At 44.8% G+C, this 21931-nt stretch overlaps 1 protein-coding gene across 1 annotated transcript in view; it reads left to right on the top strand.

Moving 5' to 3' along the window:
• Nucleotides 1-883: 883 nt before the first annotated feature.
• The window catches only part of EVPL (envoplakin), a 41040-nt gene continuing 19992 nt past the window's right edge, over nucleotides 884-21931 (top strand). Inside the window, 9 exon segments of the mRNA XM_021002631.2 lie at nucleotides 884-1198; nucleotides 5585-5684; nucleotides 8377-8531; nucleotides 8696-8822; nucleotides 16125-16250; nucleotides 17009-17047; nucleotides 17519-17680; nucleotides 18362-18469; nucleotides 21282-21377. Of these exon segments, the coding sequence (XP_020858290.1) occupies nucleotides 1116-1198; nucleotides 5585-5684; nucleotides 8377-8531; nucleotides 8696-8822; nucleotides 16125-16250; nucleotides 17009-17047; nucleotides 17519-17680; nucleotides 18362-18469; nucleotides 21282-21377 (996 nt within the window). The 5' untranslated portion in view covers nucleotides 884-1115.

Raw genomic sequence — 21931 nt, 5'->3', positions numbered from 1 at the left:
CAGTAAGTAACTTTTCCAAGGGCTCAGGGTACTGCTTCTCTCTTTTCTTTCTAGAATATGTAACAAACCGCAGATTAACTCCCAGGTTACTGGACAAATGCCCCTTTACCCTCAGGAACAATCTCCTCGTGGTTAGTGGGAAGAGAGAGCAAAAAAAAAAAAATTCTGCCCTTGATAATGAATTGAACCTTATGTTTCTGCATCTGAAAGATGTAGGGGTTGGCTTAGTTCATTTCTAAGGTCACTTGGCAGCTCTGGCGTTCTCTGGATCTGTGAAATCTGAGTACATTAGGGACAGAGCTGAGAACAGATTCTAGGAGTCTTAAAACCTAAAATTATTTAAATGAGAAGGGTGCTTGGAATCATCGTGAACAGAGGGGTTGGGGGCATGTGCCAGATATTTGGTGACTTCTGGGAAAAGAGGGGGACCCAGCTCTTTCTATACCTGCTTTCATGATCCGTTGAAGTGCGTGTGTATAGATTGCGTGCATATCTCCTGTAAGGAGAAAGGGACTGTCTTCATCTCTACATGTCCACTTCTCTGGACTCATTTCCTAGACAAGATTTCTTTTCTTTCTGGCTGGACTTTCCTTGCACTGTCTGTGTCCCTGCCCTCATCGCTGTCCCTGAACATCTCCCCAGCCGCAACAGAATCTTGGGTACCCCTCCTCCCTTGATCTCTGGGTGGCTTTCTCTTTCTCTGGGTGTGTGTGGGTAGAACAAGCCCAAACATTCTCTGGGAGTCGGGCAGGCTCTTCTGCCACACCCTCTGGGCTGTACTTTCCTCCTAAACTGGTTGTGCTAGGGCACTCTGTGTGTGTGTGTGTGGTGTGTGTGTGTGTGTGTGTGTGTGTGTGTGTGTTATGTGGGGGTGTGGTGGAAGGGGGGTGGTTTGAGGTGTGTGGACAGCTGGAGCTCCCAGCCCGCTCAGCTACGCTCACCTGCAGGGAGGAGCCTCCCAGAAACTATCCTTCCCAGGCCAGATCCTCCGCCCTACACAAAACCCGGGCAGAGACACCAGGGACCTACTCGGCTGGAGCCTGAGCCTGAGCCTGAGCCTTAGCCTGTGTCCAAGCCGCAAGCTGAGCCTGAACACAGCCCCTCTTTCTACCACTATGTTTAAGGGGCTAAGTAAAGGCTCCCCTGGGAAGGGGGTCTCCAAGGGCTCTCCTAAGGGCTCCCCCAGCAAACACAGCAGGTGAGGAGGGGGCCAGGTAGGTGGGTACGTACGTGCGGTGGAGGTGGGGAGATGGGAGGGTGGTGTTCTGTCGAGGATGGGCCCCCACCAACCTGGAGGCGGCCGGTAACAGCCCCAGAACCTAGCCCAACTCAGGAATCCCAAGTTCCCGAGGCCAAAAAGACTGAGGGCAGGGAATCTGTCTTGTCTCTCTTGAGCTCCGGCGCCTAGAGAGCGAAGGTAGAGGGAGCCGTGCCGGTTCTCTTATGCACACTTTATATAGAGAGAAGCTGAGGTTTATGGAAGTGGAGGTGATACTCTTAAACAATGCCTGATAGACCAGGGCAGTTAGTTCTTCCCCAAATGGAACCTGGTGACTGGCACGTTTGAGGGTGGGATTCCAGAGCTATGGGGTGACCCCTAGGAGGTGTTGGGTAGCCAATGAGCTCCTTTCAAGCTGCACAGCCAAGAAAAGCAATCAGGGAGGACAGAAACTTTCCCCTAGCGCGCAGATGGACCGCAGAGGTGTGAGTGAGGGTCCTGATCACCGACGAAGGCCAGTCTCTAGGAGAATCCTTCTGGGGGCAGCAGCTCCTGGCTTCACCTCTCTCAGATGCCCCTAGAGTGTAAAGAGGAATATGTGCCTTCACTCCCCCTCCCAAAGCGTGGGTATGGATAGGCCTGTCACTGATCATTAATTAGTCTTCCTTTTTAAATTGATGTCTTTCATTTTTATAACACGTTCATTTTCAAATATATCCCTCCCCTCTTCTCAGTCCGGGGTGCCTTCCCTATGACAAATATTTAAAAAGAAAAACCAGCCGTGTAAAACCAAGCCACATATAACTGAATCTGACAGTTGTCGCAATATTCCGTGGCCATGGTCCTCCACCTTTGCAAATGAAGGGAAGGAGGAACATTTTTACAACTCTTCTCCAGGGCCAAGCTTGGTCATTATAATTAAATTACAGCAAGTTCAGTTTCATTATACCGTTCTTTCTATTTACAATGCCATCATTGTGTGTATTGTTTCCCTCATTCCCTCTACATCAGTCCACATGTCTTCTTGTGCATCTCTGAATTCTTTCTATTTGTCTTTTCTTAATGGGGCACTCATATTTCATTATAATCATGTACCACAGTTTGTTAAATCATTCCCTAGTCCACAGGCACCTGCTTTGCTTCTACCTTTTTGTTACCACAAAAAAAATGATGCGATGATTATTTTAGTGTGTATGAGACCTTTCTATAGTTGAGGTGCTTAGGCTATCTGCCTGCTGCATTCTTAGCCACCCCAGGAATAGATACCCAAAGAGAATCTCAGAGGAAGGAGTTATGTCCAGCAAGGCTAAAGACATAGAGCAGAGGAATATTTCACCTTTTCTGGGCCCTGGATCCCTTTGGCAGTCAAGTGAAACCTGTAGGCCTTTTCTCAGGGTAATGTTTTTAAATGTTTAAAATAAAATGCAAAGGATTACAGGAGAAACCAATTCTATTGTTTTTTAAATCATATATTATATTATAGTATTATAATTAAATTTTGTTGGAAACCAAGTATAATGTAGTTATCAAAATATTTTAAAAACCAAGTTTCCACATACTATTTGCTATTTTTTTTTCTTCTGTTGTGTTTTGTTTTGTCTTTCTGGTGGTTCCTCCTATTGGCTCTAATTCTTATCTACAACATCACTAATGTGAAAATATGTTTAAATAGGAATGCATATATATAGCCTATATCAGATTATGCGCTGTTTTGGGGAGGGAGGTGGGGAGGGAGAGGGAGAAAAATTTGAAGTACAGAAGCTTATGGAAGTGATTGTTAATAATTCAAAATAAATTAATTTAAAAAAAAAACAAGTTTCCAGACACCAAGTTAAGAACCCTGGCATTGTGTTAGGACCTAGGGGGAGATGTAGAGCATACAGACTCAGGAGCCCAGGGAAGATACTTTAGGCCCACTGCTGAAAGCCACAAGGCTGGAGGTCTTGGGTTCTTCCTCAGGACCATAGTTTTCGTTTCTCCTATGGTCAGCGAAAGAGGAGAAGCCCAGGTCTGGGGAGATGTTGGAAATGATGAGGCATCTGTCTTTCTAATCTCTGGTTAGGTTGGGTAAGTTTCTTTCCAAACCTCGGGGAGGAAGGGGATCCTGAGTGACCATCCCCTCTGCAATGAGATGTGAGACCTGAGCTCATCTTTGGGTATTCTCCTCTGCCCAGCTCACCGGTAGAGTCCCTCAGGGTGATTGAGAGTGTCAGACATCCTGTCATCCAAAGGAAGGGACACTGAAGCCCAGAAACGATGGCATTAGAGTGGGTGCCCTGCACTAGTCAGGACTGCTCTGGGCAAAAGATCTCAGCTCTGCCTTCTTCCTTTAGACCAGGGGGTTCTAAACCTTTTTTGTACCATGGACCCCTTTGACAGTGTGGTGAAGCCCATAGACTCCTTCTCAGAATGATATTTTAAATGTGTACAATAAAAACATATAAAATTACAGAAGAAACCAAAGATTTGTGAAAATAAAGATGCATATTTCCCATCCGATGTCATGAACCCCCTGAAATCTATCTACAGATGCTTTGCAAGGTGAGGTGTCCATGGACTCCAAATTAAAAATATCTGCCTCAGATCCTTATGGATCAGAGACAGAAAATGATAGTGGAGCCTTTTGGACCTCGGCGATGAGTAGTCAAGCTGGGCTCTTGGACCCTGCTTCCAGACCTCTCTGGACTCCCCTCTTTTCACTTGGCATCAAAGTGTCAAGTTATCTCACATCCTGGGTCTCAGGACAGGTGGAGGCCCCAAGATGAAAGAGGAAAGGCTCATTATGGGGATAAAGATCAGGGTAACTGCTGTAGGAGTCAGGTGTCTGTCTAGATTAAACATTAAAAATCTCAGATAAGACTCCTAGCTAGAGAATGCCACCAAGGGTACCATTGCCCAGGGAGAGACAACAGAGTACATCCCTAAAAGATCAGGATGCCAGGAAGGGCATCCAGGGCCCCAGGCCACCACTGCTTTGTGCTTGGTAGGGGTGGACAAATAAGAGCTTGGGTAAGTGGAGGGTTCTGTCTTTAGAATTTTAAGTCTCAAGGCAGCCAGGTGGCACAGTGGATAGAGCACCGGCCCTGAAGTCAGGAGTACATGAGTTCAAATCTGGCCTCAGACCAAACACTTGACACTTACTAGCTGTGTGACCCTGGGCAAGTCACTTAACCCCAATTGCCTGGGGGAAAAAAAAAAGCTAAGAAAAAAAAAGAATTTTAAGTCTGGAGAAGGCTCCGGGGTGGCTAGAGGAGAAGTGGTAATCTATGGAGGAAGTTCTGTCCCTGAGGAAGCCCAGCTCTGCATCCTAGAAGGACTCAACAGCAGTGTTTCAGTGTGTCAGATTGTCAGTGACTCACTGTCTATCTCTCCCTCCCACCCAAGGAAATAGGAGGAATCTGGGTGGGGTCCTGCTCTGCTGGGCCCAGGATGGGGAAGACTAAAGGAGCTAGATAGCTTACACCCCTGCTCTAGGGTCCCACAGAGAGTTGGAGATCTTGTTTGCTGAGCCTGGAGGGCGTAAAGTGAGTCATTTGGGTTGTGGTGGTGAGGGAAAGATAATGGGGCTCCAGACCAGGAAGAGATCCCAGACAAGAAGCTTATACCAGGACAGCCTCAGCTCCCTCAAAGGGCAGTGGAGTGCATACCTGGGCTAAGCTCCTAAGCCCCAACCAAGGGCCAACAATGATTTGACCCATCCAGTGATCTGGCCAACTGAGCATGTGCCCAGACCACTAGGGGCCTACCGTGGATCAGAACCCTGCCTGGTTGTTATAGCTTCCATAAGAGTTGGAAGTGAAAGAGTTAATCCTTCCCCAAAGCATTTAATGTGGTTTTTTTTCAATTAACAAGCATTTATTTTCTCTCCCTCCTACCCACCCTTGCTAAAAAAAAAACAAAAAAAAGAAGAAGAAGAAAGGAAAGAAGGAAGGGAGGGAGGAAATAAGGGAGGGAGGAAGGTAGGAAAGAAAGAAAGAAGGAAGGAAAAAGAGAGGGAGGGAGAAAGGAAAGAAAGGGAAAGAAGAAAGGAAAAAGGAAGGAAAGGAGGGAGGAAAGGGAGTGAGGAAAGAAGAGAGGAAGGAAGGAAAGAAGAAGGGAGGAAGGAAAAAGGGAGGGAGGGAGAAAGGAAAGAAGAGAGGAAGGTAGAAAAGAGAGGGAAGAAAAGAAGGAAGGAAGGAGGAAAGGAAGGAAGGGAAGGAAGAAGGGAGGAAGAGAGTGAGGAAAGAAGAGAGGAAAGAAGGTAGGAAGGAAGGAAAAAGAAAGAGAAATCCTCATAAAAAATATGCATAATTAAGCAAAACAGATTTCTTCATTCCCCAAAGCATTTATCCAACAGTACCTCTTTCTCCTCCTGATTCGCCCAAGGGCCTCCACCCAGGAACTAGCACAACTCATCACCCGCATGCAGGCCAATGCTGATCAAGTGGAGAGGGACATCCTGGAGACCCAGAGGAGACTGAAGCTGGTAAGGCCTGGACAGTCTAAGTGAGGCAAGGGCCTAAGGGAGGTTAGGGAGAGGGGTGTGTTTGTGTGTATGTGTGTGTGGGTGTGTGGGTGTGTGGGTGTGTACTGGAACCTTCATTTATTTATCCATTAGCAAACATTTATTAAGCATGTACTATATGCAGGCGGTTATGGCCAGAGAGCTGCCCCCAGGTCAGACCCCTCCTTTTACACATCAGTCCGGGCTGTGAGACCCCGGACAAGTTGCTTCATGTCTCTCTCGGTGCTCTGTGCCACTCTGTGAACGAGTTTCCTCACCAGACCCAGTCCTTATCCTCTGAGTGAAGAAGTGGCTGAACTAGGGGCTGGGGATACAAAGATGACTAGGGTCTGCCCTCAAGAAGCTTCTCTTCTAGTGGAGAAATAGTAGATACACTGCAAAATGTGATAGGGACAAAGGAGAGATCCAGTCAAAGGCTTCTTGGAAGCCTGAGGAAGGAGAGAGCTCTTCTCCTTTGGACAGCACTTTTTGCTTGTGGCTTCCAAAGATTCAGAGGACACAGGATCACAGGTTAAGACTTGGAAGGACAGAAGTCTATCCTGCTCTCAGGAAAATAGAAGGGGAAGGGGATAAGAGAAAGGAGGGGGGGAGAGATAGAAGAGAAGGCAGACCAGGGGAAGGGGTATTCAGAATGCGTGCCATCTTGAGGTGGGGGGAGGGGTGAGAAATTTGGAACTCAAAAACTTGTGGAAGTGAATATTGAAAACTAAAAATAAATAAATTTATATATAATTTTTTAAAAATTTAAAAAAAAAGGCTTAGCAGAAAAAAAAAGACCTGGAAGGAGTCTTAGAGATCATCTAGTCCAATACCTTCTGTTCATGAGCAAGCATTTATTAAGTTCTTCCTATGAACCAGGTAGGACAGCTAGGCAGCAAAATGGAGGGAGGCCCAGACCTGGAGTCAGGAAGATCTGAGTTCAAATTTGGCCTCATACACTTGCTAACTGTGTGACCCTGAGCAAGTCGCTTAACCCTGTTTGTTTATTATCATATACGCACACATATAAAATCTATATATATATATATATATTTAACACAATACATATATGAGGTTTTCTTGGCAAAAATACTAGAGTGGTTTGCCATTTCCTTCTCCAACTCATTTTACAGAGCAGGAAACTGAGGCAAACAGGATTAAGTGACTTGCCCAGCGTCACACATCTGGTAAGTGTCTGAGGTCAGATTTGAACTCAGCAAGATAAGTCTTTCTGACTCCAGGCCTGACACTGTCGCTGTATTTACTGTGCTGCTTAGCTGCCCGTATACAGAATGGATGGAAGGTAATCTCAGGAGGAAGGTGCTAGACAGAGAAAGCTAGGGATAGAGAAAGGCCTCTTGGTCTACATCTTAAGGAACTCAGTATAAAAATGAGTAAACTGAGAGCCTCTTTGGGGTCCAAGATGAGCAGAGGTAGCATTTGAACCCAGGCCCATCACTTTGTACTGTGTACATGCTGCCTCTTTCTTTCTTTAAAGTTTTTTTTTTGGGGGGGGTTAGGCAATGGGGTTAAGTGACTTGCCCAGGGTCACACAGCTAGTAAGTGTCAAGTGTCTGAGGCTGGATTTGAACTCAGGTCCTTCTGATTGCAAGGCCAGAGCTCTATCCACTGCTCCACCTAGGTGTCCTGCGTTGCCTCTTTCACGTCTGCTCTAGGGAGGCTTCCCATCTAGGACCACCTTGTACTATTCTCTGTTCCTCATCCATTCCAGGAATGGAGGTCTCTGCCTAGAAGGCCTAGGTTGAGAGAGGGTTTTTCAGCAGTGCTGAAGGACTTAATAGGTCCCTTCTACCTGAGGTGGACAGTTTCTAGCACCTTGCCTTCTGAGGACCCAAAAACAGGACTAGAGAGCATTGCTGAGCATCACGACAGCCCTGTGAGGTAGATAACTATCCGTCAGTGAGTTAACAATGATTTGTTAAGAGCCTCCATGTGTTAGCTCTGTGCTAAGCACTGACGCTACAATGAAAGGCAAAAGACAGTCCCTGCCCTCAAGGAGCTCCCACTCTAATGAGAGACAAGCAAACAACTATGTATAAAAACCATTATAGGGGGGCAGCTAGATGGCACAGTGGATAGAGCACCAGCCCTGAAGTCAGGAGGACCTGAGTTCAAATCCGGCCTCAGACCAAACACTTGACACTTACTAGCTGTGTGACCATGGGCAAGTCACTTAACCCCAATTGACTAAAAATTTTTTAAAAATTAATTTTAAAAAAACCTTTATATGCAGAATAAATAGGAAATAATCAAGGCGCTAGCATTGAGAGAGATTGCAAAAGGCTTCCTCTAGAAGGTGGCATTTTAGCTAGGACTTGAAGAAAGCCTGCAAGTATTATCATCTCCATTTTATAGATGAGGATGCTGAGGATCAGAGACGTCAAATGACTCTTTTTTTATACTAGACAATGAGGTTAAGTGACTTGCCCAGGGTCACACAGCTAGTAAAGACCAGATGCAGGATTTGAACCTAGGTCTTCCTGACTGCTGGTATAGGTAGCATTTTATCCACAAGTTGTCTCTAGAAGCCCCTGGCAATGGGCAGCAGGGTAGCTAGTGTGGACTTTAAGTTGGTGGTGGCAGCCGGGGACAGAGTGGTACCCTGGGGAAAGGCTGGCAGACATAGCCTGTTTACAAAAAGGTGTACCCACAGGACAGGATGAACAGGGAAGAGAACCAAGCCCTCCAATACCAAGAGGAGACCAGTCGGGACCTAAAGGAAGCTGAGATGCTGCTGAAGGACCTGTTCCTGGATATGGACAAGGCCAAGAGACTGAAGCATCCGCAGGCAGTGGAGATTGAGAAGGAGTGAGTGAGCCAGGGCCAGGGTCCGCGGGGGAGGGAGACTCCGGCCCCGAGAAAGGAGAAATGTAGGGGTTGCTAGGGGGCACTGATCCTCACAGGAGGGGAGCCAGGCAGGAAGAGTCAAGGTGATGCCCCTCTGACCACCATGCCCACCACCCCCTTGGCAGCATCAAGCAGCTACATGAACGGGTGACCCAGGAATGTGCCGAGTACCGCGAGCTGTATGAAAAGATTGTGCTGCCATGTGACATCACGGCAAAAGTCGACTGGGCACGGGTGCTGGAGCAGAAACAGGTAAGGGTTGTCCTTCTCCTCTACCCCAGAGCCTGAACTCCCTGAGGCCCAAGCACTCTACTTCTAAGATGCTCTGCCTTCCCGCTTTCTCTGTATCTCCAGTGTGCCCTGGGTATGCAGGAAACTAGGAGGTGCGGTATATAGGCCGCTGAGCTTGGAGTCAAGAAGAGCTGGATTCAAATCCTACCTCAGATATTTACTCTGTGACCCTGGGCAAGTCATTTAACCTGTTTGCCTCAGTTTCTTCCTCTGTAAAATGTGGGTAACAAAGCATTTGCTTTGCGTGAATCAAATGAAATAATATACGTAGAATGTTTTACCAATTGTGAAGTCCTTTAGAAATGCTAGTTATTATTAGGAATTGTGCACTGTATCCATCACCAGGACAGTCTTTTTTTTTTTTTACTAGACAATGGAGTTAAGTGACTTGCCCAGGGTCACACAGCTAGTGAGTGTTATGTGTCTGAGGCCGGATTTGAACTCAGGTCCTCCTGAATCCAGGGCCTAACAGGTCAGGTAGCTGGACCCTGAAAATAACGCTGTCCTTCATTCTAAAGGGCGGAGAGGGAAGGGTGGGATAAAACACATATACAAATAAGGTAAATTGAGGAAAAAAGAACTGACAATTAGGGGTGAATCAAGGAAGACTTCACAGAGGAGGTGGCCTTTTTTGTAGCTGACTCTGTGACCCCTTTTGGGGTTTTCTTGGCAAAGATACTAAAATGGTTTGACATTTCTTCCTCCAGCTCATTTTACAGATGAGGAAACTGAGGCAATCATGGTTAAGTGACTTGCCCAGGGTCGTACAACTCAGGTCAGATCATGAATCAGGAAGGTGAGTCTTCCTGACTCCATATCTGGCACTCTATCCTCTATACCACCTGGCTACCCCAGCGGCTTTTAAGGAAGCTAAAGATTCTGAGAGGCAGCAGTCGGGGTGGAGTGCACTTCTGCCATGAAGGACAGCGTTATTTTCAGGGTCCAGCTACCAGACCTGTTAGGCTAGCTCATGCAGGAATGTGGCGGATTGTTAAATTTTCAGTTTGAATATTCACACCTAGAAATCAGCTAGACTTAAGAAAGCAATAGAGAAAATGGTAATAATACAGATTAAATTTAAAAGTGCGTTTTGTTTGCTTGCTTGTTTTTCTCAGGAAGCTAGTTGTTAAACATTTACTAGCAATCGTATCATGTTCATAAAGTAACGTGAAGATTGAAAAGCTGAAAAGGAAGGTAGTCTTGACAGAAAGGTGAAGAGTATTTTGGGAAATGGCCGGTGTATAGATTCATCTTGCTTAAGTAGGCTTATTGATAACAAAGTAGTTTATTTTTTAAAATTTGGCAGAGGAAATGGAATGAAAAAAGAAGGGGTAATGAAAGTGAAGCAGGGAAAAAAAGAATGATAAGAATATTAATGAAGCTTTTTTTTAAAGTGCACTGAACAGAACAGAAGGGAGCTTATGTAATTTTTTTAAATAATATTTTATTTTTCCCCAGTTACATGTGAAGAATTTTTAACAATTATTTTAAAAAATCTTTTGAGTTCCAAATTTTCTCTCTTCCTCAATCACCTCCCCCTTCTCTAAGACAGTAAACAATTTGATAGAGGATATACCTATTCAATCAAAACATATTAGTCATGTTGTGAAAGAAGACAAACCCAAAGGGGGGGGAAACAGGGAAAAATTATAGAAAGTGAAAAATAGTATATTTGATCTGCATTCAGACTCCATCAGTTCTTTCTCTGGAGATGGATAGCATTTTTCATAATGAGTCCTTTGGAATTATCTTAGATTTTTGTATTGCTGAGGAAAACTAACTCATTCATAGTTGATCATCATACAATATTGCTATTACTATGTACAATGTTCCACTGGTTCTGCTCACTTCACTTTGCATCAGTTCACATAAGCCAGGAAGATGTTTAAAGGAAACACAGATAAACAAGATAGTTTTAGAACTAACATGCTAAATGCATACATAAGCTGTATATAATGGAGACTCACAGTTTTATGTACAATCCTCTTTTTCTATTCTTTGTATATGTACATGCTGATATATTTAGTGTTCATGAAGTTCAAAATAACAACAAAAAACTTTAAATGTATTTTAAAAATATTTTCTTTTAAAATACATTTTAATAATAATGATTTAATAATAAAATAATATTATTTTATATTTTTGTATTATTTATATATGATATTTTATATTATTATAATAGAAATAAAATAATAATTTAGATACATTTTTTTAAATGTAGGTAGGAGCCAGACTGTAGAAGGCTGGGTAGAAGGTAGGGCAGAAATGAAGGGCAGAGAAGGTTATATTTTATCCTAATGGGGATGGACAGTTAAACTTTTTTTTTTCTAGCAGAAGAGTGATGTGGTCAGATATATGCTTTCATAAGATCAGTTTGGCAGTCGTGTGGACAATGGATTGGAAAGAGGAGAAAGAGTTAGGATGAGTGATTAGGAGGGTATCACAACAGTCCAGATTTGAATTATAAGGGCTTGAATTAGAATGGGGCCATAGGAAAGGAAAGAAAGGTAAACATACAATAGAATAGACAGGACTTTGTAACTTACCAGATATAGGGGAGAGAGGAGAAGGAGAGGTGAAGGATAACTCCAAGTTTATGAGTTGGGTATTGGTGACATCAGCAGAAATAGAGACAGCTGAAGAAAAAGTTTGATAATGGATATACTGATTTTGAATATGGAATATCCTGGGCAGCTAGGTGGCAAAGTGGATAGAGTACTGGGCTTGGAGTCAGGAAGACTTATGATCCTGAGTTCAAATCTGACCTCAGATACTTACTAGCTGTGTGATCTTGGGTAAGTCATTTATCCCTGTTTGCCTCCGTTTCCTCACCTGTAAAATAAGCTGGAGAAGGAAATGGCAAATCACTCCAAAACCTTTGCCAAGAAAACCCCAAATGAGGCCACAGAGAGGGTCACTACTGAAACAACTAAACAAAAAAGGCCACCTCCTCTGTGAAGTCTTCCTTAATTCACCCCTGGTCACAAAGAATCGGACACAACTGAAACATCTCAACAACAATGAAATGTCCAAAGGTGTCCATCTGGTAAATTGGTAGTACAAAACTGGAGTTAAGGAGAGAAATTAGGGCTGGATATATAGATTTGGGAGTCACTGGCATAATAATTCATTAATTAAACCCAGAGGAGCAGGTGTGATCATGGAGAAAAGAAAAGATGGTTTAGGTCAGAGCCTGGGGAGACACAGCCGTACTAATAGAGGTCAAGAAGCATGAGGGTGAGAAAAGGCAGTCAGGTTTAGCAGTTAAAAGATTGTTGCCAACCTCGGAGATTATAGTTTCACGACAGTGGGGGCGGATCTACAGCTGGACTCACATGAATAGAGAAACGAATGGCTTGTGAGGATGGCGCTGATGTGAGAATTTATCTTGCAGAAATACTATGCATATTTGTGGAAAAGAACTTTGTTTTTCTTTCATTTTTCCAGAGGAGGGACAGGAAAGTAAGAAATTAAGGGGAAATATGTGTAGGGGATGGAGAAGAAGAGGAGAGGAGATAAATAAATAGATTTAAAAAAACACAGCAGAGAACAAAAGAAAACCTACAAGAAAGCAAAGCTGGGCAGCTTTGAAAACAATGTGCAGTATTTATTATATGCTTTCTTGAAATGTAAATTTATTGTTTTATATTGAATCCTCTCTTATGCTGTATACCTGGCAATGTTTTTTTTTCTTTTCTCATTTTGTGTTTAAGTTTTAAATAAGTGAGAGAGAGGAGAAGAGAGGGAAAGAGAGGGGAAGGGAGAGGAAAAGAGGGGAGGACAGAAGGACAAGACAGGAGAAGAGAGGAGGAGAAGAGAGGAGAGAAGGTGAAGGAAGGAATCTTTTTTTTTTTAAATGCAAAGAAGAGAACAGAAGGAAAGGCAGAAAGAAGCACAGACAAGCAGGGCAGCCCTGAAGGCTGAATTTATTATACATTTATAAAGAAAAGCAAATTCTACAAGCTATAGAAATTTGAAATCTGCAGTTTCATGTTGGTGTTCAGTCACATCCAACTCTTCACGACCCCATGGACCATAGCATGCCAATACTGGCCATAGGGTTTTCTTGGCAAAGATACTAGAGTGTTTTGGGGTTTCCTTCTCCAGTGGATTAAGGCAAACAGGGTTAAGCAATTGGCCTAGGTTCACACAGCTAGTAAGTGTCTAAGTGCAGATTTGAACTCAGGTCTTCCTGGCTCCAGGTCCAGTCCTCTATCCACTGAGCCACCTCGCCGTCTACGAGTTTCGTGTACCATCTTTCTTAGTTTAGACCAGGGGTGGGGAACCTGTGATCTTGAGGCCACATATGGCCCTCTAGGTCCTCCAGTGTGGCCAATCCAAACTTGGATTTAAGTAAAGAGCCACACTGGAGGACCTAGAGGGCCATATGTGACCTCAAGGCCTCAGGTTCCCCACCCCAGGTCTAGACAATTAACAAAACGATAAATCAAGATCTGATTTGTAGTGTTTGCCAATTTCCAAGGTATAAATGCTCACACTGAAAATTTAGCAATTGGCTCTTGGAATTGGATGGAACTGACTCCAGAACTCCTTGGGTGTAGTAGATGAAGTAAATGGGCAATGGGCTGCAGTGAGACGTGGAAAGATTCACTCTTTAGGTGATAGGATCATAAATCTGCAGCTAGAAGGGGCCTTAGAGCGCATTGAGCTCAACCCCCATTTTACAAATGAGGAAACTGAGGCACGGAGCAGTTAAGTAACTTGTCCAGAGTCATGCTGCTAGTAAGTGTTTAAACATAGGATTAGAACCCAGCTTTTCCTGACTCCAAGTCCGGTGCTCAACCACTATATAGTGCTGCCCCTAATAAATGCAATAAATGCTTGTATATAGGTCTTGCTCAAATTTGCAGTTTAATTGATTGTTCTATTAACTCCTTCATAGTTCTTGTAATACTCAACTATTTTAATTCTTCTCTTATTCCTCTGACCCTTCTTTCTAGATTTCCTCTGCTGGCTCCTTTTCCTCCCCTCTAACCCCAATTTTGGGTAATCCCCAAGGTTTTTCTTCACTCACAGGGGCCATCTCCAGTCGTCCTCATTTATATCTTGCCACTGGACCCAGATGGCTCCAGGGGAGAAACTGAGGCTGGTGACTCTACACAGCCCTCCCTCCCTTAAATCTAATTCACTTGCAAGTGATGGCATCACCTTCCTGATGCCACGGTCCTCTTCCAGAATGAAGGACAAACAATAATAACTACATTCATTCGCACTCTGTGGTCAGTCAATACAGTCAATAAATAGTTATTAAGTGTGCATTACCCACCAGGCACTGTGGGTACAAAAAGAATCAAAAGACAGCCCCTGCCCTTAAGGAGCATGCAATCTAATGTTGCTTGGGGAATCTCATCTGATTAATTATCATTTACTTGTGAATGACTTAGAAGTTGCTATGTGTTGAATTGTTTGACAAAAGGGTCAGTGCTATTAAGAGAGGAAAAAGAGGCTGGACCCCTAAATTGGGAGAACTGGAAGAATAGAGGGTTAGAGTGAGGTCAAAGAATAGGGTTAGGAGGCACGAGGCAGAGGGGAGAAATGGAAGGTCCATAGAGTATAAGGAGAAAAAGGAATTTCAGAGTTCAGAATCATGGAGGGAACATAGTTACAAGTAATGGTGAGATCTATGGTATAATTGTCCTTGTGGGTGAATGAGAGGCAGTGAAGATCTGATGATAGAAGTCAAGAGGATTGATGAACTGGGAAGACAAGGTGCATGTATATTGAAGTCTTCAAGCATGAGGGGAGGAATTGGGGTGGAGAGAAAGACTGAACTCATTGAAAAAGGAGAGTGTAGTGACCTAGAAGCTGGTGGATCGTAGCCGCTAAGACTTGGCCTGGATGATATAGATGGATGAAGTGAACCGTTAGAAGTATCTGCAGAGGGATGGGGCAGAGAGAGAATCTGGAATTGACAGTAGGGAATGCCAACTCCTTCTCCTGGCCCATTTTGTGTCTAGCAAAAAGTTAGCCCCGGAGAAGGTGACCAAGGATGCACTGGGTTCCCGAGAGCCAGATTTCTGTGAGCACAAGGAAAGAGTGTCCAAAAAGTAGGACAGACAAGGAAAGGGATCAAAGGTAAGTCAGGTTGAGATGAATTGAGATAAGAATACAGGAAATACAGGAAATTTAAATGGTATAATGGACTTGGAATCAGGAAAACAAGTTCAAACCCTGCCTTAGACATGTACAAGTTGTGGCTAATGACTTAACCTTTCTGTGCCTCTACTTCCTCACCTGTAAAATGAAGGATTTGGACTCATAGGCCTCTAATGCCCCTTCCAGCCCTAAATCTATGCTCCTATGATCCCATGAGACATAGCAGGGGAAGGAAGTCCTTGGCTTAGGAGAAAGGACCTAGGGGAGTGGGAGCTATAAATTTGCTAGCCATGGAACTGGGTAAACATCAGTTGATTGGGTTCCACTTTTCCAGGCCCCAGCAATCTGTAATACTACTACTACCACTATAATAATAACTCACAATTTAAATAGCATTTTAAGGTTTACAAAACACTTCTCCACATTAGCCCCTTGAGGTAGGAAGTACAAATATCATTATTTCCATTTTTATGGAGGTTCAGCTAAGCACTTGACAAATATTATCTCATTTTATGGGAGCTGGTGACTCATTGGATGTGGGTGAAGAAAAAGATGGTCAAAGATGAGTCAAAAGGTTTGGATTTAAATCCTGGCTCCACTACCTCCTATTTATGGGATTAGGTCATTTAACTCCTCTGGGCGTCAGTTTCCACATCTATAAAATGGACTAGATCATCTCTAGATCCCTTCCAGCTCTTGGCCGACAATCCAAGCCTTCATGCCTGGTTGACGGGGAGAAGACTAGTGCCTTTGGCTGAGATGGGAGGCAGCCCTACTGTAGATGACAACCTGGCTTACCCAGGCTGGCCTCCATCTTCCCAATGACCAAATGCAGCTAGCTTTTTCTCCAAGACTCATTGTTGCCAGATTGTTTTTTTTTCTTCCTGCAGCATTGTAGATAGTTGGGATAGCCACACTGTTCAGGTCTAGCCATTTTCCTTTTATCATCCTCAAGTGAGTGATGGTAATGGAAATCAAAGAGAGGAGAGATGTGAATTTCAAATGCACTGAGTATGTACAATCCAAGAGCCCTTCCACCCCTAGGAGGGAGAGAGGAGCTAGGGAGCCCTGGCTAGGAGAGACCTGACAGCCACCTCTTCCCTGGGTGGGCCCCGTCTGAATGCTGGCCCCTGCTTCTGTCTCTAGAAACAGATCTGTGAGGGGCAATATGGCCCAGGCATGCCGGAACTGGAGCAGCAAATTGCCGAGCACAACATCCTGCAAAGGGAGATCGAAGCTTATGGACAGCAGCTTCGCTGTTTCAGCGGCCCGGTGGGTGAGCCCGTCTTCCCAGAACGCTCCTTCCAACAGTCTGGTGCAGCTTTCAGGGTCTCACTCCATCTCCCCATGCACCCGTCATTCACCTGCCCTGCCCGGGATGGGAACCTAGCTTAACTGAGGCATTCCGTGACATCTGAAAGCCTGGTCCCTTCCTCCCTCTACTCAGAGATGACCTGAAGCAGCACGGTGTAGCAAATGGGGAACAAGGACCATGGGTTCACATCCCATCTCAAGTAATTATGAGCTGTGTGACCCCTGGCAAGTCACTTCACCTCTATGTGCTTTAGTTCCCTCATCTGTAAAATGAGGGGGTTGAAGCTGATGGCCTTTAAGTCCCTTTAGGCTCTGCATCCTCTGGATATCAGGCATCTTTTTTTTTTTAAGGTAATTGAGGTTAAGTGACTTGCCCAGGGTCACACAGCTAGTAAGTGTCAAGTGTATGAGGCCAGATTGGAGCTCAGGTCCTCCTGACTCCGGGTCCAGTGCTCTGTCCACTGTGCCACCTAGCCACCCCCACCAGGCATCTTTGAGATTTCACATGGTAAAGTTCTAGAAAACTGGGAGGCATCTTCTTGAGATGTTCCATGTGGGTAAGAACAGGAGATCCTAGGTTGGGGAACACTTTTCAGATAGATCAGGGCACTGAGAGACGCCAAACAGATGAAACTCCTGCTCCCTATCCCCACCGCCCCAGGGCGAGCATCTCAGTAATTTCCTTTTTATCTCTTTCTTCACCCTGCTAACCTTAGGATGCTGCAGCCATCAAGAACCAGTATCGAGACCTGCTGGTGAGACAGGGACACTGTCTGGTGGAGGAACAGAGCGAGGGCTACTGGGGATGGAAGGGACAGCTCTGGTGGCTGGGATCACTTTTTTTTTTTAGTGAGGCAATTGGGGTAAGTGACTTGCCCAGAGTCACACAGCTAGGAAGTATTATGTGTCTGAGGCCGGATTTGAACTCAGGTCCTCCTGACGCCAGGGCGGCTGCTCCATCTACTACTCCACCTGACTGCCACAGGGATCACTCTTGAGATCAGTGATAGAGACAAGGGGCTGAGCTGGGTGGGACAACAGGCAGCTGGCAGTAGAGAGTAGAGGGCAGAGGTATACCTGTAATCAAAATAGGATTGTGGGGTAATAGATCAATGCGGTCCCCAAGCCTGACAATGTTTTTTAAGTGTTTCTGTCTCTCTACATGTCCATTTATTCGAATCTCCATTTTTCGTCTTCGACGGGGTCTTCTTTATTCCTGAGCACAGAAGGCAGCCACATGGCGTGGGCAGAGCCTGGGCAGCCTCTACACCCACCTGCAGAACTGTACCCGGCAGCTCAACACCCTGGCTGAACAGCAGCGTCGCATCCTCCAGCAGGACTGGAGTGACAACATGGTGGATCCCGTTGGGGTGCGCCAGGAGTACGAGGTCAGGCGCAAGCCACAACTAGCAATTTTTACGCCTGGGGATTTATTTTTCACCAAACTTGCTTGGGATAAGCCACACCAAAGGGGATCTCAATTCATTTGGGGGTAGAGGGAGAGATATCCCCAAGGACGTCATGTACCTTCAAGTACCCAGGATACCATGAAGTAGTGGCCTCCTTGGCAGGGTGGGAGATTGGGGATGGGCTAGGGAAGAGGAGCCTTAGAAGAGGAAATTGCCGTCTGGTAGTTTTCCATTCTAAGTAGGTAATTCAGTCCTATTCAGTTCTATTGAGCAATCTTAGTATATTTATTAATCACCTACTAGGTGCCAAGCACTATCTTAGGTGTTGGGCATACAAAAACAAAGCAATCCCTGTCCTCAGGAAGCTTACTATGCTCAGATCAGCTGTTTCTATGCTGCTGAAAGGACCAAAAATATTTGTAGCATCCCTCAGATTTTAGGGCTCTAGGACCCCCACCCACTCCAGTCACCCCACCCTACTTATGATTATAGGTCAGGGACTTCCCTGCTCATTACTGGATTTGGGAAAGTTGGAGGATGTAGGTAGAGACAGAGATAGGTAGAGGACACAGGGTTCTAGGGCAGTGTTCCACTCCCCCTGACCTTGAGGGGTGACTCTCCCTCCACCTTTCCCCTCATCTACCCTTGTCTGCCTGCCAGCACTTCAAGACCCAGGAGCTGTTGATCCAGGAGCAGTGTATAAACCAGCTGGAGGATGATGGGGAGCGCATGGTGGAGCTCAAGCACCCAGCTGTGGGACCCATCCAGGTAGGAAGCACATCTCATGGACCCCAAGGACAGGCTACCCGCCTCCCATCCCTTACCTCTTCATCTCCAAGTTCCCAGTGGGGTCCTCGGGATGTGGGCTTAGTGCTAGGGAGACTCACCGATGCTCCCCAGAGAGGCCCAGGAAGAGCCCCATCTTAGAAGGAGAAGTTGGAGGAATGGATAGATGGATGAACAAGTGAATGAGAGACAGAGACCAACAGATAAAGTGGGACAGGGAAATTCAACAGGCATTTAATAGGTGCCTACTATGTGCAAAGTGCTGTGTTAGGAGACACAAAGAGAAAATAAAACTAGGTCTCTGACCTTAAGTTTAAAATCGACCAATCAATCAATGGGATTAAATAAATAATCAATTGAGTTATAAATAAATTTATCAATTAAATAATCAATAAATCAATTTATTAAGCCCTTACAATGTGCATGGTTAAGTAGTGGGAATATTTGTGTGTGTGCGTATTTTTGTCTGTGTATGTATATGTGTGTATATATATACATTATATATACACATACACAAGCATACACACACACAAATACATATATAATATATGTGTATATTTGTGAGGATATTTGAAAGGCAAAACAGCCCTTGCCATGAAGGAACTCACAGTCTAAAGAGGGAAACAACAATCTAGCCTGGAAGAAAAAAATGTGAATATCGTTACCGTTCAGCCATTTTTCAGTCACGTCCAACTCTTCCTGACCCCATCTGGGGTTTTCTTGGCAAAGATGCTAGTGGGATTTGCCATTTCCTTCTCCAGCTTACTTTACAGATGAGGGAACTGAGGCAAACAGGGTCACACGAGTAGGATGAATATCTGAGGCCAGACTTGAACTCGGGAAGATGAGTCTGACCCTAGGCCTGGCACTCTGTGCACTATGGCATCATCTAACCGCCCTGCAAATGTGAACATAAATAAGTATTAAGAAAATAGAAAGAACATGATGGCTGCATTTTTGTAGGCCCTTTACCCAAAGAGTAGGAGTAGAGATGAGAAGGATGTCTGCAGGATAAGATGGGGATCATCAGGGTGTTCTGACCCAAGCACTACCGGCAGTGTGACTCTAGGGGCATCAGAGGCTGAGACTGTGAGTTGAAGTCACTTGGGCGTGGAAGGCATGTCATCCCGGTAGAAACCGCTCAGGTGTAGAAACAGTGTCTCCACACACCCCTGTGGCTGTGATCGCTCAGGCCCTTGCCCACACTTCATCATGATTTCCCACTTCCCCTCTCTCCTGTAAGCATCCATCCATCAGCATGAAAGGGGTTGTTATTGTTGTGATTCAATTGATTTGGTTGTGTCTGACTCTTCACGACCCCATTTGGGGTCTTCTTGGCAAAGATTCTGAAGTGATTTGACATTTCCTTCTCCAGCTCATTTTACAGAGAGGAAACTGAGGCAAACAGGGATAAGTGACTTGCCCAGGGTCACACAGCTAGGGTCTGAGGCCAGATTTGAATTCAAGTCCTCCTGACCCCAAGCCTAGTGCTCTATCCACTGTGCCCCCTACGTGCCCCTGAAGGGGAAGGGGGATCATATTTTTCCAGAGCAGCCACAATTCCCCAAGGGTCTTTGGATCAGAATACTCTGGTGATTTCCATCCCACCCTGAAGCCTCAAGTGAAGAAAGCTACACAGGTGTAGAGTTCTATGTGAGGACTTAAGCAGAAATTCCTTGCAGCTGGAGGCTGCAAGCTGGAGGGTTTGGAGACGCCTTCATGGAGGTGGCCTTTGATCCAACACAGAATCACAGAATGTGAGGGTGAGAAGGGACCTCAGTAGACATCTGGTCCTATCCATACACAAAGGAAGCCCCATTATAACACACCTGCAAAGTGGTCATGGACCTCTGTGCAAAGACCTCCAGGGAAGGGGACCCTACCACCTCTTGAGGCAGCCCATAGCTCTAATGCTTAGGAAGTTTGTCTTGATGTCAAGCCCAAATTCACCTCTTCGCACCTTCCACCCATCTGGACGTTGAAAGATAGAGTAAGGTATCAAGGGATGGGGATGGAGAGGAAGAGTATTCCAAAAATGTAGAACAGCACAAGCAAAAACATATAGGAAGGAAAGCATGGGATGCATTTCAGTAGGGCATGAAGAATCCATGGTACTCTTAGCTAGAGCAGAGGGAAATGAAGGGGAATGTTACAATATAATACTGCAAGGGTAGATTGGGGCTACATCGTAAGGGATCTTGAATTCCAGCTGAAAGATTTTGGGCTATATTTGGTAAGTGTGTAGAAAAGGCAGATAGACAAAGGCGGAAATAGAAAAGGGACACCATAAGATCTAGGGGTTCTCCTGAGGTCCTATGGACAGAGTTCAGAAAATATCGCATCTTTATTTTCACTCACCTCTATGAAATTTACCTTTTCCTTCGATTACTTAGACCCGCTTCTGAAAAGGGGTCTGAAAGTTTGGCACCAGACTGCCAAGAGGGTTCATGATATCAACAAAGCAAGAAAAGGTTAAGAAGCCCTGCTTCACATACTATTTTCACTTTTTTTTCTTTTAGTCTGTTTCTTCTTTTACAACATAACTAATATGGAAATATGTTTTACATGATTGTACGTATATAACTTTATCAAATTGCTTATTATCTTAGGGAAGGAGGAAGGGAGAATATTTGGAACTCAAAATTTTTAAATGAATGTTTAAATTTGTCTTTACATGTAATTAGAAAAAAAAAGCTGTTTTAAAAAGTTAAAAAAGAACTCCTGTTTTAAAGGGAGGCAGAGTCAGAGTGGCAGTGTAGCCACGGGGTTCTAAGGGTTCAGTGTGTGTCCCCAGGCTCACCAGGAGGCCCTGAAGACTGAATGGCAGAACTTCTTGAACCTATGCATCTGTCAGGAGAACCAGCTGCAATGCGTGGAAGACTACCGCAGGGTAAGGACCCCAGCTTGGCTTTGGAAGGGTAGCAAAGAGAGAACACATTTGATCACTGGAAAAAAAAACAAACCAACAATTGGAAATTTTTTTTTTTTTGGTGAGGCAATTGGGGTTAAGTGACTTGCCCAGAGTCACGCAGCTAGTGAGTGTTATGTGTTTGAGACCGGATTTGAACTCAGGTCCTCCTGACTCCAGGGCCGGTGCTCCATCCACTGTGCCACCTAACTGCCCCCCATAATTAGAAATTTTTTAAAAATTTCACTTGTTAATAAAATGAATTTAATGTGAACATGAGGACCATGGAATTTAAAAATTGCTCAAGTGAAAAAAAAATTCCAAGTCAAAAATTAGATAACATGAAGTAAAAATAAAAGCACAATTAAGGAGAAGTCATCTGAGCAGGGCCCTCAGTTACCACATTTCTTTGCTTGCTGCCCTCCCCTCTGAGAGTGGCAGAAGTCACAAGAAAACAAGATGAGGGAGGGTGGTCATTGATTTTTTTAAAAGCACGTTTCCAGGGAGATATTGTAGTGGATAAAGGGCTGACCTTG

This window comes from Phascolarctos cinereus, unplaced genomic scaffold (genome assembly GCF_003287225.1).
Source record: "Phascolarctos cinereus isolate Bilbo 61053 unplaced genomic scaffold, phaCin_HiC Scaffold_5;HRSCAF=322, whole genome shotgun sequence".
Classification (NCBI taxonomy): domain Eukaryota; kingdom Metazoa; phylum Chordata; class Mammalia; order Diprotodontia; family Phascolarctidae; genus Phascolarctos; species Phascolarctos cinereus.
This window is presented reverse-complemented; position numbering and strand designations above follow the sequence as displayed.